General features: G+C 40.8%; 1 protein-coding gene across 1 annotated transcript; it reads left to right on the top strand.

Moving 5' to 3' along the window:
* Nucleotides 1-773: 773 nt before the first annotated feature.
* Nucleotides 774-11,167, top strand: LOC127315155 (uncharacterized). The gene is made up of 2 exons (XM_051345671.1): nucleotides 774-1,363; nucleotides 8,605-11,167. Exons 1-2 carry the CDS (start codon nucleotides 774-776, stop codon nucleotides 11,165-11,167), a joined length of 3,153 nt encoding a protein of 1,050 aa, XP_051201631.1.
* Nucleotides 11,168-14,317: the final 3,150 nt, after the last annotated feature.

Genomic DNA, 14,317 nt, shown 5'->3' with positions numbered 1-14,317 from the left:
AAGTTGGATTTCTGCACAAAAAACGAGACACCAGAGCAGTTCTGCTGAAAACAGCGTTAGTCCGTGTTAGTTGTATCCAAAATACACAAATTAGAGGCAAAACAATAGCAAAAGTGTTCGGGAAAGTAGATACGTTTTGGACGTATCAGTACCGATCAAACAAGAGACACATATTGGATGAGGATGAAGGAGTACTTCGACACCCACAAAACAAGTGGGATCGAGCGAACTATGCGCTCGCTTTGGTCTCGTTGGTCCGGCATCAACACTGATTGCCAAAAATGGGCGGGCGTGCAAGCCAACGTCGATGTTCTTAATCCAAGTGGCACAAATGAGAATGATAGGGTAAGCAATTCTACTAATACGTTCACCATATGGCTCATATGTAGGATACGGTTCTAGTCCATATAGCTCATCTATTTGTTTTGCTTGCTTTGTAGAACTTTATGGCTCAAGGATTATTTAGGGATGTGGGAAAGAAGAATAAGAAAGGCAACAAGATTCTTGGCAAGGCATTCACCTTGCATCATTGCTATGAAGTGCTTGGGAATGAAGAAAAGTGGAAGACCCGCGGGAAGTTGGATGCGGCAACTATGGCGGCCAATGCAAAGGGTGATGCAACAATCATCGATGATGATGATTCAAGTGATGAATGTAAGAAGAGAAGCTCCACTCCTCACTTGGTCAACAATGGGCGGAGGAATGTGCTTGGTAGGAAGACCGCCAAAGATATGAAATGAAAGAAGGCCGGAGATGATGACATTGCAATGACTATGGAAAGGATTGCAAATGCACAGTTGCAAGCAAATGAAGATAGGAAGATGGCAAAAAACTTGGAGAAAGAGGCTATGGATGCTATAGAAGCTTGGAGAGCCGCTTTGGAGGAGAGGATTACCGCCAACGAGGAGAGGAAGTTGTCTTTCGAGGAGAAGAGGCAAGCCACCGAGGAGCATCTACGCCTAGTGGAGGAGGAGAGGAAGCTTTTCTTGATGGATACTTCCCACATGGATGATAGGCAAAAGGAGTACATCAACCTTGCTTGCGATGAAGTGTTGGACAAGAAGAGATTGTTGATAGCCAACATGAACACACTCACGGCCGGCATGTTTGGAGGAGGCATGCCCATGTTTGGTGGAGGTATGGGAAGCATGGCCGGCATGGGAGGCATGGCCGGCATGGGTAGCATGCCCATGCCCCGCATGGAAGGCATGGCTGGCATGGGTAGCATGCCCATGCCCGGCATGGGAGGCATGGACGGCATGGGAAGCATGCTCATGCCCACCATGGGAGGCATGGCCGGCATGGGAGGACCAAGCTATGGTGGAGTCTTCGGAGGGACTATGGGAGGCTCGATGAGTGATGTGTATGGAGCCATGATACGTCTCCAACGTATCTATAATTTCTTATGTTCCATGCTAGTTTTATGACATTACCTACATGTTTTGTTCACACTTTATATCGTTTTGATGCATTTTCCGGAACTAACCTATTAACGAGATGCCGAAGTGCCAGTTCCTGTTTTCTGCTGTTTTTGGTTTCAGAAATCCTACAAAGGAAATATTCTCGGAATTGGACGAAATCAACGCCCAGGGTCTTATATTTCACGGAAGCTTCCAGAGAGCTAGAGAGGGACCAGAGGGGAGCCCTGGGGGGCCCACCCCACCTGGCGGCGCGGCCAAGGGGGGGCGCCCCCCTATGGTCTGGCTCCACCAGGACTCCTCCGAGGCTGCCCTTCCGCCTATATAAAGCCTCCGTCGCGAAAACCCTAAAAGAATAAGCCACGATACGAGAAAAGTTCCAGAGCCGCCGCCATCGCGAAGCCAAGATTCGGGGGACATAAGTCTCTGTTTCGGCACACCGCCGGGATGGGGAAGTGCCCCCGGAAGGCATCTCCATCGACACCACCGCCATCTTCATCGCCATTGCTGTCTCCTATGATGAGGAGGGAGTAGTTCTTCCTCGAGGCTAAGGGCTGTACCGGTAGCTATGTGGTTCATCTCTCTCTCTCATGTGATCTTTATGTGATCATGAGCTTTGTGATCTAGTTGAATATCATCTATGTGCTACTCTAGTGATGTTATTAAAGTAGTCTATTCCTCCTTTATGATGTAAAGTGGACAGTGTGTGCATCATGTAGTACTTGGCGTAGGTTATGATTGTGATCTCTTGTAGATTATGAAGTTAACTATCACTATGATAAATATATTATCTTGGATTTATGATTTGACGTGGATATCCCTATGAGTGGTGCTTGTCAAGTACTTGATGAACTCTGAGCGGAGCTTTTGTAGCCACTACACGATTAGTGATTCCATTAGGAGAGTTATCGAGAGTAGCACTATTATACACTCTAGAGGTTACTTTAATATGAACTCCGGATTCACTCTCCACGGTGTGACGGTGGCAGTGTGTGCATCGTGTGTGTTTCCTTTATGAAGTTGTGGAGCTTGTTAACTCCGGCTTGAGGTGTGCTTTTGTAGCCCTACACAATGAATGGTGTTTGTTATCCAACAAGAGAGTGTAGCATTTATTTATTCAGTTATGTGATCAATGTTGAGAGTGTCCACTAGTGAAAGTATGATCCCTAGGCCTTGTTTCCAAATACTGCAAACATCGCTTGTTTCTTGTTTTTCTTGCATCTTTACTTCCTGCAATATTACCACCATCTATACCACCTGTGTTTTACTATCTCTTCGCCAAACTAGTGTACCTATACATCTGACAAGTGTATTAGGTGTGTTGGGGACACAAGAGACTTCTTGTATCTTAATTGCAGGGTTGCTTGAGAGGAATATCTCTGACCTCTACCTCCCTGAGTTCGATAAACCTTGGGTGATTCACTTAAGGGAAACTTGCTGTTGTTCTACAAACCTCTGCTCTTGGAGGCCCAACACTGTCTACAGGAATAGAAGCGTGCGTAGACATCAAGCTAATTTCTGGCGCCGTTGCCGGGGAGGTAAGGTAAAAGGTATTCACATCCTCCGACTACTAAGCTATTTCCTAGCACTGTTGCCAGTGTGTGAGTGCTCGAAGCTATTTCCTTTAGATCCTGCAATTATATCTTTTTGTTTCTTGTTTTCACTAGTTAGGCTTAATGGAAAACAACAACAAAATGAGAGGTCTTTATGAACTTTATCTTGAATTAGGACATGATGTGTTTGAAGAGAGAATTAAAAAACCCATGGAACTTTATATGCATGTTAATGGGAATGTTATTAGTATGAATGCTTTGAACACCATTGTTGCTAATGCTATGGAAAATTCTAAGCTTGGGGAAGCTGGTTTTGATGAGCATGATATTTTTAGTCCCCCAAGTTTTGAGGAGAAAATTTTCTTTGATGATACTTTACCTCCTATTTATGATGATTATAATGATAGTGGTATTTTGGTGCCACCTACTATGGAGGATAAAGGTTATTATGATTATACCATGCCTGCAATTTATGATGATTACAATGATGGTTATGGTAGTTTTACTCCCACTATTACTAATAAAATTGATTATGCTTATGTGGAGAGTAATAATTTTATGCATGTAGCTCATGATAAGAATGTTTCATGTGATAGTTATATTGTTGAGTTTGTTCATGATGCTACTGAAAGTTATTATGAGAGAGGGAAACATGGTTATATGCATCTTAATAATATTAAGTTTCCCCTCTTTATTTTGAGAATCTTGAAGTTGCGCTTGTGTTGCCTTTCTATGCTTGTTGCATTATGCTTACATGACTTGTTTATTTACAAGATTCCTTTTCATAGGAAGTGGGTTAGACTTAAAAGTGTTTCTTATTTACTTCTTGATGCTCTCTTTTACTTCAACTCTTATTTCTTGCGCGAGCATCATTAAAATTGTTGAGCCCATCTTAATGGCTATAAAGAAAGCACTCCTTGGGAGATAACCCATGTTTTTATTTTGCTACTATTTTGTTGTGTCTTGGAAGTTGTTACTACTGTAGCAACCTCTCCTTATCTTTATTTTATTGCATTGTTGTGCCAAGTAAAGTCTTTGATAGTAATGTTGATACTAGATTTGGATTACTGCGCAGAAACAGATTTCTTGCTGTCACGAAATTTAGCATCCCCGTCTGTAGGTAACTCAGAAAAATCTGCCAATTTACGTGCGTGATCCTCAGATATGTACGCAACTTTCATTCAATTTGAGCTTTTTCATCTGAGCAAGGTAAGTGCCCCTGAAAAATTCGTCTTTACGGACTGTTCTGTTTTGACAGATTCTGCCTTTTATTTCGCATTGCCTCCTTTGCTATGTTGAATGGATTTCTTTGTTCCATTAACTTTCAGTAGCTTTGTGCAATGTCCAGAAGTGTTAAGAATGATTATGTCACCTCTGAATATGTGAATTTTTGATTATGCACTAACCCTCTAATGAGTTTGTTTTGAGTTTGGTGTGGAGGAAGTTTTCAAGGGTCAAGAGAGGAGGATGATATACTATGATCAAGAAGAGTGAAAAGTCTAAGCTTGGGGATGCCCCCGTGGTTCATCCCTGCATATTTCAAGAAGACCCAACCATCTAAGCTTGGGGATGCCCAAGGCATCCCCTTCTTCATCGACAACTTATCAGGTCACCTCTAGTGAAACTATATTTTTATTCCGTCACATCTTATGTACTTTACTTGGAGCGTCTCTGTGTTTTATTTTCGTTTTATTATTTTCATTCTCTGAATAAATTCATGCTTGTGTGGGAGAGAGACACGCTCCGCTTTTTCATATGAACACTAGTGTTCTTCGCTTTTACTTTTAATGTTCATGGCGGAGTTGAAAACCACTTCGTTAATTGCTATTTGGTTGGAAACAGAAAATGCTTCATGTGGTAAATGGTATATGGCCTTGAATAATTTGATACTTGGCAATTGTTTTGAGCTCTCTTAGATCATGTTTAAGCTCTTGCATCATGTACTTTGCACCTATTAATGAATAACTATCATAGAGCTTGTTAAAATTTGGTTTGCATGATTGGTCTCTCTAAAGTCTAGATATTTTCTGGTGAAGTGTTTGAACAACAAGGAAGACAGTGTACAGTCTTATAATGCTTGCAATATATTCTTATGTAAGTTTTGCTGTACCGGTTTATACTTGAGTTTGCTTCAAACAACCTTGCTAGCCTAAGCCTTGTATTGAGAGGGAATACTTCTCGTGCATCCAAATCCTTGAGCCAAAAACTATGCCATTTGTGTCCACCATACCTACTTACTACATGGTATTTTTCTGCCATTCCAAAATAAATTACTTGAGTGCTACCTTTAAAATTTCATTCCTTGTCTTTGCAATATATAGCTCATGGGAAAATAGCCTTAAAAACTATTGTGGTAAAGAATATGTAGCTTATGTATCTTATTTCTTATAAGTTGCTTGTTGAGCGATAACCATGTTTCTGGGGACGCCATCAACTTTTACACCTTTGTTGAATATCATGTGAGTTGCTATGCATGTTCGTCTTGTCTGAAGTAAGGGCGATTTTCATGATCAAATGGTTTGAGTATGCATATTGTTAGAGAAGAACATTGGGCCGCTAACTAAAGCCATGAATCATGGTGGAAGTTTCAGTTTGGACACTAATCCTCAATCTCTTATGAGAATATTATCTGTTGTTGAAATGCTTAAGCATTAAAAGAGGAGTCCATTATCTGTTTTCTATGTTGTCTCGGTATGGATGTCTAAGTTGAGAATAATCAAAAGCGAGAAATCCAATGCGAACTTTCTCCTTAGACCTTTGTACAGGCGGCATAGAGGTACCCCTTTGTGACACTTGGTTGAAACATATGTTATGCAATGATAATCCGTGTTAATCCAAACTAATTAGGACAAGGTGCGAGCACTATTGGTATTCTATGCATGAGGCTTGCAACTTATAGGATGTCTTATACATAACGCATATGAATTATTACTACCGTTGACAAAATTGTTTCCATGTTTTCAAAATGAAAAGCTCTAGCACAAAAATAGTAATCCATGCTTCCCTCTGCGAATGGCCATTCTTTTACTTTATGTTGAGTCAGTTTACCTACTTCTTTCTATCTTAGAAGCAAACACTTGTGTCAACTGTGTGCATTGATTCTTACATGTTTACCTATTGCACTTGTTATATTGCTTTATGTTGACAACTATCCATGAGATAAACATGTTGAAGTTGAAAGCAATTGCTGAAACTTAATCATCCTTTGTGTTGCTTCAAATCCTTCTACTAAGAATCTATTGCTTTATGAGTTAACTCCTATGCAAGTCTTATTGATGCTTGTCTTGAAAGTACTATTCATGAAAAGTCTTTGCTATATGATTCAGTTGATTAATTATTGTCTTTACCATTGCTTTGAATCACTTCATTCATCTCATATGCTTTACAATAGTATCAAGATCATGTTGGTAGCATGTCACTTAAGAAATTATCCTTGTTATCGTTTACCTACTCGAGGGCGAGTAGGAACTAAGCTTGGGGATGCTTGATATGTCTCCAACGTATCTATAATTTCTTATGGTCCATGCTAGTTTTATGACATTACCTACATGTTTTGTTCACACTTTATATCGTTTTGATGCATTTTCCGGAACTAACCTATTAACGAGATGCCGAAGTGCCAGTTCCTGTTTTCTGCTGTTTTTGGTTTCAGAAATCCTACAAAGGAAATATTCTCGGAATTGGACGAAATCAACGCTCAAGGTCTTATATTTCACGGAAGCTTCCAGAGAGCCAGAGAGGGACCAGAGGGGAGCCCTGGGGGCCCCATCCCACCTGGCGGCGCGGCCAAGGGGGAGGGCGCGCCCCCCTATGGTCTGGCTCCACCAGGACTCCTCCGAGGCTGCCCTTCCGCCTATATAAAGCCTCCGTCGCGAAAACCCTAAAAGAATAAGCCACGATACGAGAAAAGTTCCAGAGCCGCCGCCATCGTGAAGCCAAGATTCGGGAGACAGAAGTCTCTGTTCCGGCACGCCGCCGGGATGGGAAGTGCCCCCGGAAGGCATCTCCATCGACACCACCGCCATCTTCATCGCCATTGCTGTCTCCTATGATGAGGAGGGAGTAGTTCTTCCCGAGGCTAAGGGCTGTACCGGTAGCTATGTGGTTCATCTCTCTCTCTCTCATGTGATCTTTATGTGATCATGAGCTTTGTGATCTAGTTGAATATCATCTATGTGCTACTCTAGTGATGTTATTAATGTAGTCTATTCCTCCTTCATGATGTAAAGTGGACAGTGTGTGCATCATGTAGTACTTGGCGTAGGTTATGATTGTGATCTCTTGTAGATTATGAAGTTAACTATCACTATGATAAATATATTATCTTGGATTTATGATTTGACGTGGATATCCCTATGAGTGGTGTTTGTCAAGTACTTGATGAACTCTGAGCGGAGCTTTTGTAGCCACTACACGATTAGTGATTCCATTAGGATAGTTATCCAGAGTAGCACTATTATACACTCTAGAGGTTACTTTAATATGAACTCCGGATTCACTCTCCACGGTGTGACGGTGACAGTGTGCGTATCGTGTGTGTTTCCTTTATGAAGTTGTGGAGCTTGTTAACTCCGGCTTGAGGTGTGCTTTTGTAGCCCTACACAATGAATGGTGTTTGTTATCCAACAAGAGAGTGTAGCATTTATTTATTCAGTTATGTGATCAATGTTGAGAGTGTCCACTAGTGAAAGTATGATCCCTAGGCCTTGTTTCCAAATACTGCAAACATCGCTTGTTTACTGTTTTACTGCATCTTTACTTCCTGCAATATTACCACCATCTATACCACCTGTGTTTTACTATCTCTTCACCGAACTAGTGCACCTATACATCTGACAAGTGTATTAGGTGTGTTGGGGACACAAGAGACTTCTTGTATCTTAATTGCAGGGTTGCTTGAGAGGAATATCTCTGACCTCTACCTCCCTGAGTTCGATAAACCTTGGGTGATTCACTTAAGGGAAACTTGCTGCTGTTCTACAAACCTCTGCTCTTGGAGGCCCAACACTGTCTACAGGAATAGAAGCGTGCGTAGACATCAAGCCATGGAAGCACCACCAGGAGGATGCGGAAGTGTGAGATGCATTTGTGATATGCAAATTGTGTGTTCCACTTTATATCCATTTGAACCATATGTTGTATGTGGTTGTTGAACTACGTCATGTTATGTGTCGTTCTTGAACTATGCGATGTGTATTGCACTTTATATCAATTTAAACTATGGTACATAATTTATTTCATGATTATATGTGAGTGTTTGGTCGAAAGGTGTTTTCCGCGCCCGCGCGCTGTATTTTAGGACGTCCGGCGGAGGAGCAATTTTACCGCCCGCGCACGCTGCAAAATAGAGCATCCGACGAAATTTCGGCCCAGCGCGCGCCATCCGTTTACAGCACGACGGAAGGAAGGTTTAGCGCGTAGACTTTTAGTGCGCCTGTTAGAGATGCTCTTAACTCGCAGTTCCTTTGCATCAACCTAGTCGGCAGGAGCCATGTTCCGCACAGCCGCTGCTCGTATGTTGGCATGGCCCGTTGGTTGCATTCCGATCGGCTCCCACCTTCTGTAGCTGGTTTTATTTCGCCTTCCGCTGCCGAGTGCCGACACTGATTCGCTAGTGATTCATTTAAGGCTAGGGAGGTCGGACTTGCCGCGATCAATAGAATTAAAGCAAGACAAAGAGCAAGAATTAAGTGGCTCAAATTAGGAGACGCAAATACGAAGTACTTCCACTCTAGAGCTACACATCGAAAGCAGAAAATTAGAATCCAGTCCTTACAATCTGACAACGGAATTGCAACATCCCCGCTTGAAATTGAAGAAGCCGTTTTTGAGCACATGACCAAGATTATGGGCACAAGCGTACCTAGCGCTGAGCGCTTCCAGTGGGAAAATCTAGACCTTTCAGTTCCGGACCTTTCAGAGCTTGACGCGGTATTCACCATGCAAGAAGTAAAAAGTGCGGTTTTTGATTCGCCTGTTGAGAGAGCACCTGGACCAGACGGGTTCTCAGGAGGGTTCTTCAAAACTTCATGGAATGTCATCAAAGACGACCTGCTGAGAGCTCTGAACAAGTTATATGATCTGAATGAACCATCCTTTAATAGCCTCAACACTGCCTTCTTCGTCTTGCTGCCAAAAAAGGAAGCCCCATCTCAAATTTCCCATTACAGACCTATCAGTCTAATCCATGCTTTTGCTAAATTGGTTTCCAAAATCCTTGCGGCACGGCTGCAGCCTAGGATGGACGAGCTTGTGTCGCCATGTCAAAGTGCCTTTATCACTGGAAGAAGCATCCAGGATAATTTTTTGTATGTCCAGAACCTTGCCAAGCATTACCACAAGACTAAAACACCCGCTTTGTTGTTCAAGCTTGACATAGCAAAAGATTTTGACACGGTCTCTTGGGTCTACATTTTGGATATGCTTGAAGCACGTGGTTTCCCATTACGATATAGGAATTGGATCGCGCTCCTTTTTAGGACGGCTTCCTCCAAGGTGCTTATTAACGGGGTTCCGGGGCACATCATTGAGCACCAGAGGGGTCTCAGGCAAGGGGATTCTCTATCCCCTTTCCTGTTTGATCTAGTGATGGAGCCCTTGCACCGAATGCTTGATCTTGCAACCGATGGTGGTGTCCTGTCCAAGCTCCGCGGAAAACAGTGCACCTTCAGAGCTTCCTTTTATGCTGATGATGTCGCACTATTCATCAACCCCTCACAACATGACATTGACGGACTCTGCGAGATTCTGGCAGGCTTTGGGAGGGCCACAGTCCTCATAACAAACCTTGCAAAAAGCTCAATAACTCCGATCAGCTGCGGAAACGTCAATGTGGAAGGCCTTGCTAGCGCCATTGGCATCATGGTTACTCCTTTTCCGTGCAACTATTTAGGGATGCCCCTATCGATCAAGAAACTTACAAAGGCCGATTGGCAAGCGCTACTCGACAAGGTTGATAGATTCCTTGCCACCTGGAAGGCACGGCTGATGAGCAAAGATGGCCGTCTGGAGATGCTAAACTCTGTTCTCACCTCTCTTGCGGTTTATCTAATGACGATCAACGAGATGCTGGTCTGGGTTAGAAAGGAGTTTGACCGTCGTCGAAGGGCATGGTTATGGGCTGGGGAAACAACCTGCAATGGTGGCAAATGTCGGGTCAACTGGAAACAAGTTTGCAGGCCCAAAGCCTTGGGAGCATTGGGCGTCCATTGTATCCAAGCATTCGGCACCGCCCTTCGGCTTAGATGGATGTGGCAGAAATGGAAAAAGCCCAACAACCCGTGGGCGCATATGAAGATCCCGGTGACCAAGAAGGATAAGGCCTTATTTGCGGCTGCAACTACCATCAAGATCGGCAACGGTGAAACTGCGAATTTCTGGTCTGATAGGTGGCTGTTCGACCAGATGCCTGCTGAGACTGCCCCCGACATTTTCAAAATTTCCATAAGGAAAAATAGGACGGTCAAAGATGCCTTGACAAATGAAAAGTGGCTCTTGGATCTACGTCATAATCTTGACGTCCAACATTTGCCGCAACTTCTTAAGTTGGCAGAACTGGTTGAGTCGGTGCAACTTACAAATGAGCCGGATGATATTTTGTGGCGGTTTGGGAGCAAACAAGTATACACTGCTCGTTCGGCATATATGGTCCAGTTCTTAGGCGCCGTCAAAACTGACTTCACCAAATTAGCTTGGAAGGGGTGGGCGCCGGCAAGATGCAAATTCTTTATTTGGACCCTTTTGCTGAACCGTGTTCTCACGGCCGACAAGCTGCTACAAAGGCAATGGGACAATGAGTATTTATGTCCTCTGTGCCGGAGAAATCTTGAAACGGCCACTCACCTATTCACAGAAGGCGACTACAGCTTAAAAGTGTGGGCAGCCATGGCAGAGTGCTTCAACATGAACCATCTGAATCCTTCTTGTTGGATTGGCAAGGACTTGTCGGTCCATGAATGGTACAAGTCCCTCTCAGATAATCAAACAAAACTTCAAAGAAAAGAGACATTCCCGGCTACGAAATTGGTTTGCTGGGAATTATGGAAAGAGCGGAATAGACGGATTTTTGACAAAAAGGAGTTACCTTTGCCTGCCATGATCTCTAGAATTAAGGACGAGGCTGCTGCGTGGAGACAGTCCGGTGCTCCACTCCCTTTAGTTGCGGTGTATGGAGGGACACCTTTCGACCCAGGTTGATTTCGTTTTTACTCTTTCTTTTAGGATGGACCATTTTTGGCCTCCTACACCTTTGTAAAAAAAGACTTTTCCACTAATGCAATGAAACAGCAGCTCTCCTGCTGTCATTCCAATTTTTTTTTTGTTGTGCTCCCGATTATTGTGTTTATCTACTGCTTTGTTTTCGTACAGATTCGAGTGTACCTAGACATCAATGAGAAAACTAAAAATAAAATTCCGTGCTTCATTCAATCGTTCAACTCTATCATTTTCATGTGCTTCGTTACACTAACTTTTTTTTTATTTCGCACGCTGATCTCTAGTGATCGACAGATCATATGTTAGATTGTTTTGAAAAAGAAAATATTATCCTAATGTATGACAAATCCTTTTGAATTCTTTCATCATTGTAATAATAATTTAAACATATATGTTTTGAAATCGTTAACAATTTTTTGAATCTCGAGAACATGTTTTTGAAAAGCCAGTGAACAATTATTTGAATCGTGGGTATTTTTAAATACCATAAAAGTATATATATGTTTTGAATATGTGCACTCGGCAGCTACGTCGTTTTGTCGAGCATTGCCATAAATAAACTCGGTAAAACCGAAATGCTCCACACAGAGAAGCATATGCCAAGCATTTTCAGATGATAATTCAACAAGTTCTAGATACTCGCCGAATAAGCGAAAACACACTAGGAAAATAACTCGACATCAGTTGTATATTTTAGAAAAAAAGGCAAGTTAAAGCCAAACCATTTTTAATGAATTGTTTTTTCAAGGTGGTGGGAAAAAATACTTTGGGTTGTTAACAGAAAATAGGTTAAATCGTAATGAATCGAAGTTACATCTAAAAAGAATGATAAGTTGAAAGACCAACCATTTCTAACCGTTTTGAAGTATGAACATTTATCTTATTTTGAACGGCTTTTCAATAAGAACATTGTATCTCATTTGAACAGTTTTTAGTTGGAACGATTATGTTATTTGAACAGTTTTCCTATTTGAATATTTTTCTTATTGAACTTTTTCAGTTTGAACAATTATCTTATTTGAACGTCTTTCTCACTTGAATATTTTTCTTGTTTGAATAGTTTTTCGGTTTGAACAGTTATGCTATTTGAACGGGTTTACCATTTAAACATTTTTCTTATTTGAACAGTTATGTTATTTGAACGGTTTCCAAATTTGAACATTATCTTACTTGAAAGGTTTCCCAAAATAGAATATCTTTTTTATTTGAATAACCTTTCAACCTCGTACACTTTTTTGAATGAAGCGAATTTTTAAACCCCGTGAAGTTTTCTGAACCCATGAACAATTTAAACTTTTTAAACCCCGTGAAGTTTTCTGAACCCATGAACAATTTAAAATCCCATCCAAGTATGTTGTTGAACATCGAATAATGTTTAAACTAGCATGAACATATTTGTTTTGAACATCGTATATTTTATTTAAACAAACAGTTTTCCGAGTACATGAACAATTTAATAAATATGGACTTTATCAAAAATATACCTTTTAACACTTGGAGTTTTCAGGACATTAAATATTTACTGAAATAAATAAATAGAGAATAAAGAACAACAATAGAAAAGTAAAATCTAAATATTTTTTAGCTATGAACATGTTCTTAAAATTGCTATTTGTAGAGGAAGAGTGATAGTGCTGTAAATATTCGTATTGCTCGACTAACTTGAAATTTTGATTAGATAATTTTGACAATTTTGAATTTGTGTCCTTTATGTAGTACCTCATACTTTTGCCTACCAGCAGTAATATGTCGATGAGGGGTTTGTTTTTCTTAATATACTGATAATAGCCAATCCTGAATTGCAAGCATGCACGTTGACGAGAAACAACTCGCTTTCTGCTTGAGTGGTGTCGAAAAAAATAAGCTTTATCAAGATTAGCTATTATAATTTTATTATGAGGGTTCACGTAGTATCATATGCCATACCTAGTGGACGTCCATGATGTCTTCTGCTAGCAAAATAAATGGAACACGTAGTATCATATGCCATACCCGCATATGTTCTCTGCTTAGAAATTTTCATGGCTTGTGTATAACCCAGTGAAATACTGTTTAACAAATTATGATCAGTCTCTTGCATATAATATTCTCCATATATTGTTATCTCGGTAAGTTCAATGAAACCTTAAAAGCTGGCGAATTCTCCTAAAGAACTCAAAGTATTTTCTGCATTAGGCATTAACATGCATATTATTAGCAATGACCAATCTTAGTTTGAAAGAAAGTTCTCGTTTTGACCTTGAAGTGTTCTCTGTTTGGCCATAAGAGAAAATAACTACTACTCTTACATGTTGGTTCGGTGTTACATAAAATTTATTTTAATTTGTTGCATGCTTCTAGATAAAATGAACTAGTTCTGTAAAGCAGGCACGAACTCTTCGAGCCCTTCTACTTGTTACTTAAGAATGCATACAACCCCCTTACAACTATGACACAGTTATAATCAAACTTATTTAGATTTTAAAAGGCTTTTCTGTTGGATAAAAGCAATGGTCTAAGTAGTTTATTGGGGATTGCATTGAGGCCAAAGGACAAGTAAAAAAAAAAAGAGTGTAGTAGCCCTGTAATAGTTAATGGCTTATCTGTTCAATCCAATTGTAGTTGCTCTGAAATCTACAATCATGGTGTTTTATCACTGCCTTATAGTGTGTCATGTCTGAACAAGTAAAAGAGAAAAGAGTTCTAATGCAGTCACTGACTCCTGTCACTGTTCTTGCGGTTGTTTAATTGTCATAACTTCGCTATCAAGAAACCATGAATTTCTGATGCATTTTCCTTCTCTGTGCTTATCAAGTAATTATTTCTTGTTTTGTTTTAATTGCAAAACGTTCACCGAGTCTTGCCTAAGGCTCAGGGTCATGAAAAGTTCAGATGCAATTGGACTTGGTATTTTCAGAACCGTTGGTTCAATATCCACTTTTTTCTTTTACTGAGCACATGCCGTTCATATGTAGATAGTTGTTTTATTTAACCATTTATTTTCATCATGATACTGCCTTATTGTTTAAGCTGTTTCTCAGGCTTGCTTCGTTATTTGAAATACACATTTGCAGGAAAATAGTGTACTCTACAAAAAACTCATTGAAAGCATGTTTACTTGTAGCTTAAATATGTTTAAGCACATGAGTGCTA

This window comes from Lolium perenne, chromosome 7 (assembly GCF_019359855.2).
Source record: "Lolium perenne isolate Kyuss_39 chromosome 7, Kyuss_2.0, whole genome shotgun sequence".
Taxonomy (NCBI): Eukaryota; Viridiplantae; Streptophyta; class Magnoliopsida; order Poales; family Poaceae; genus Lolium; species Lolium perenne.
This window is presented reverse-complemented; position numbering and strand designations above follow the sequence as displayed.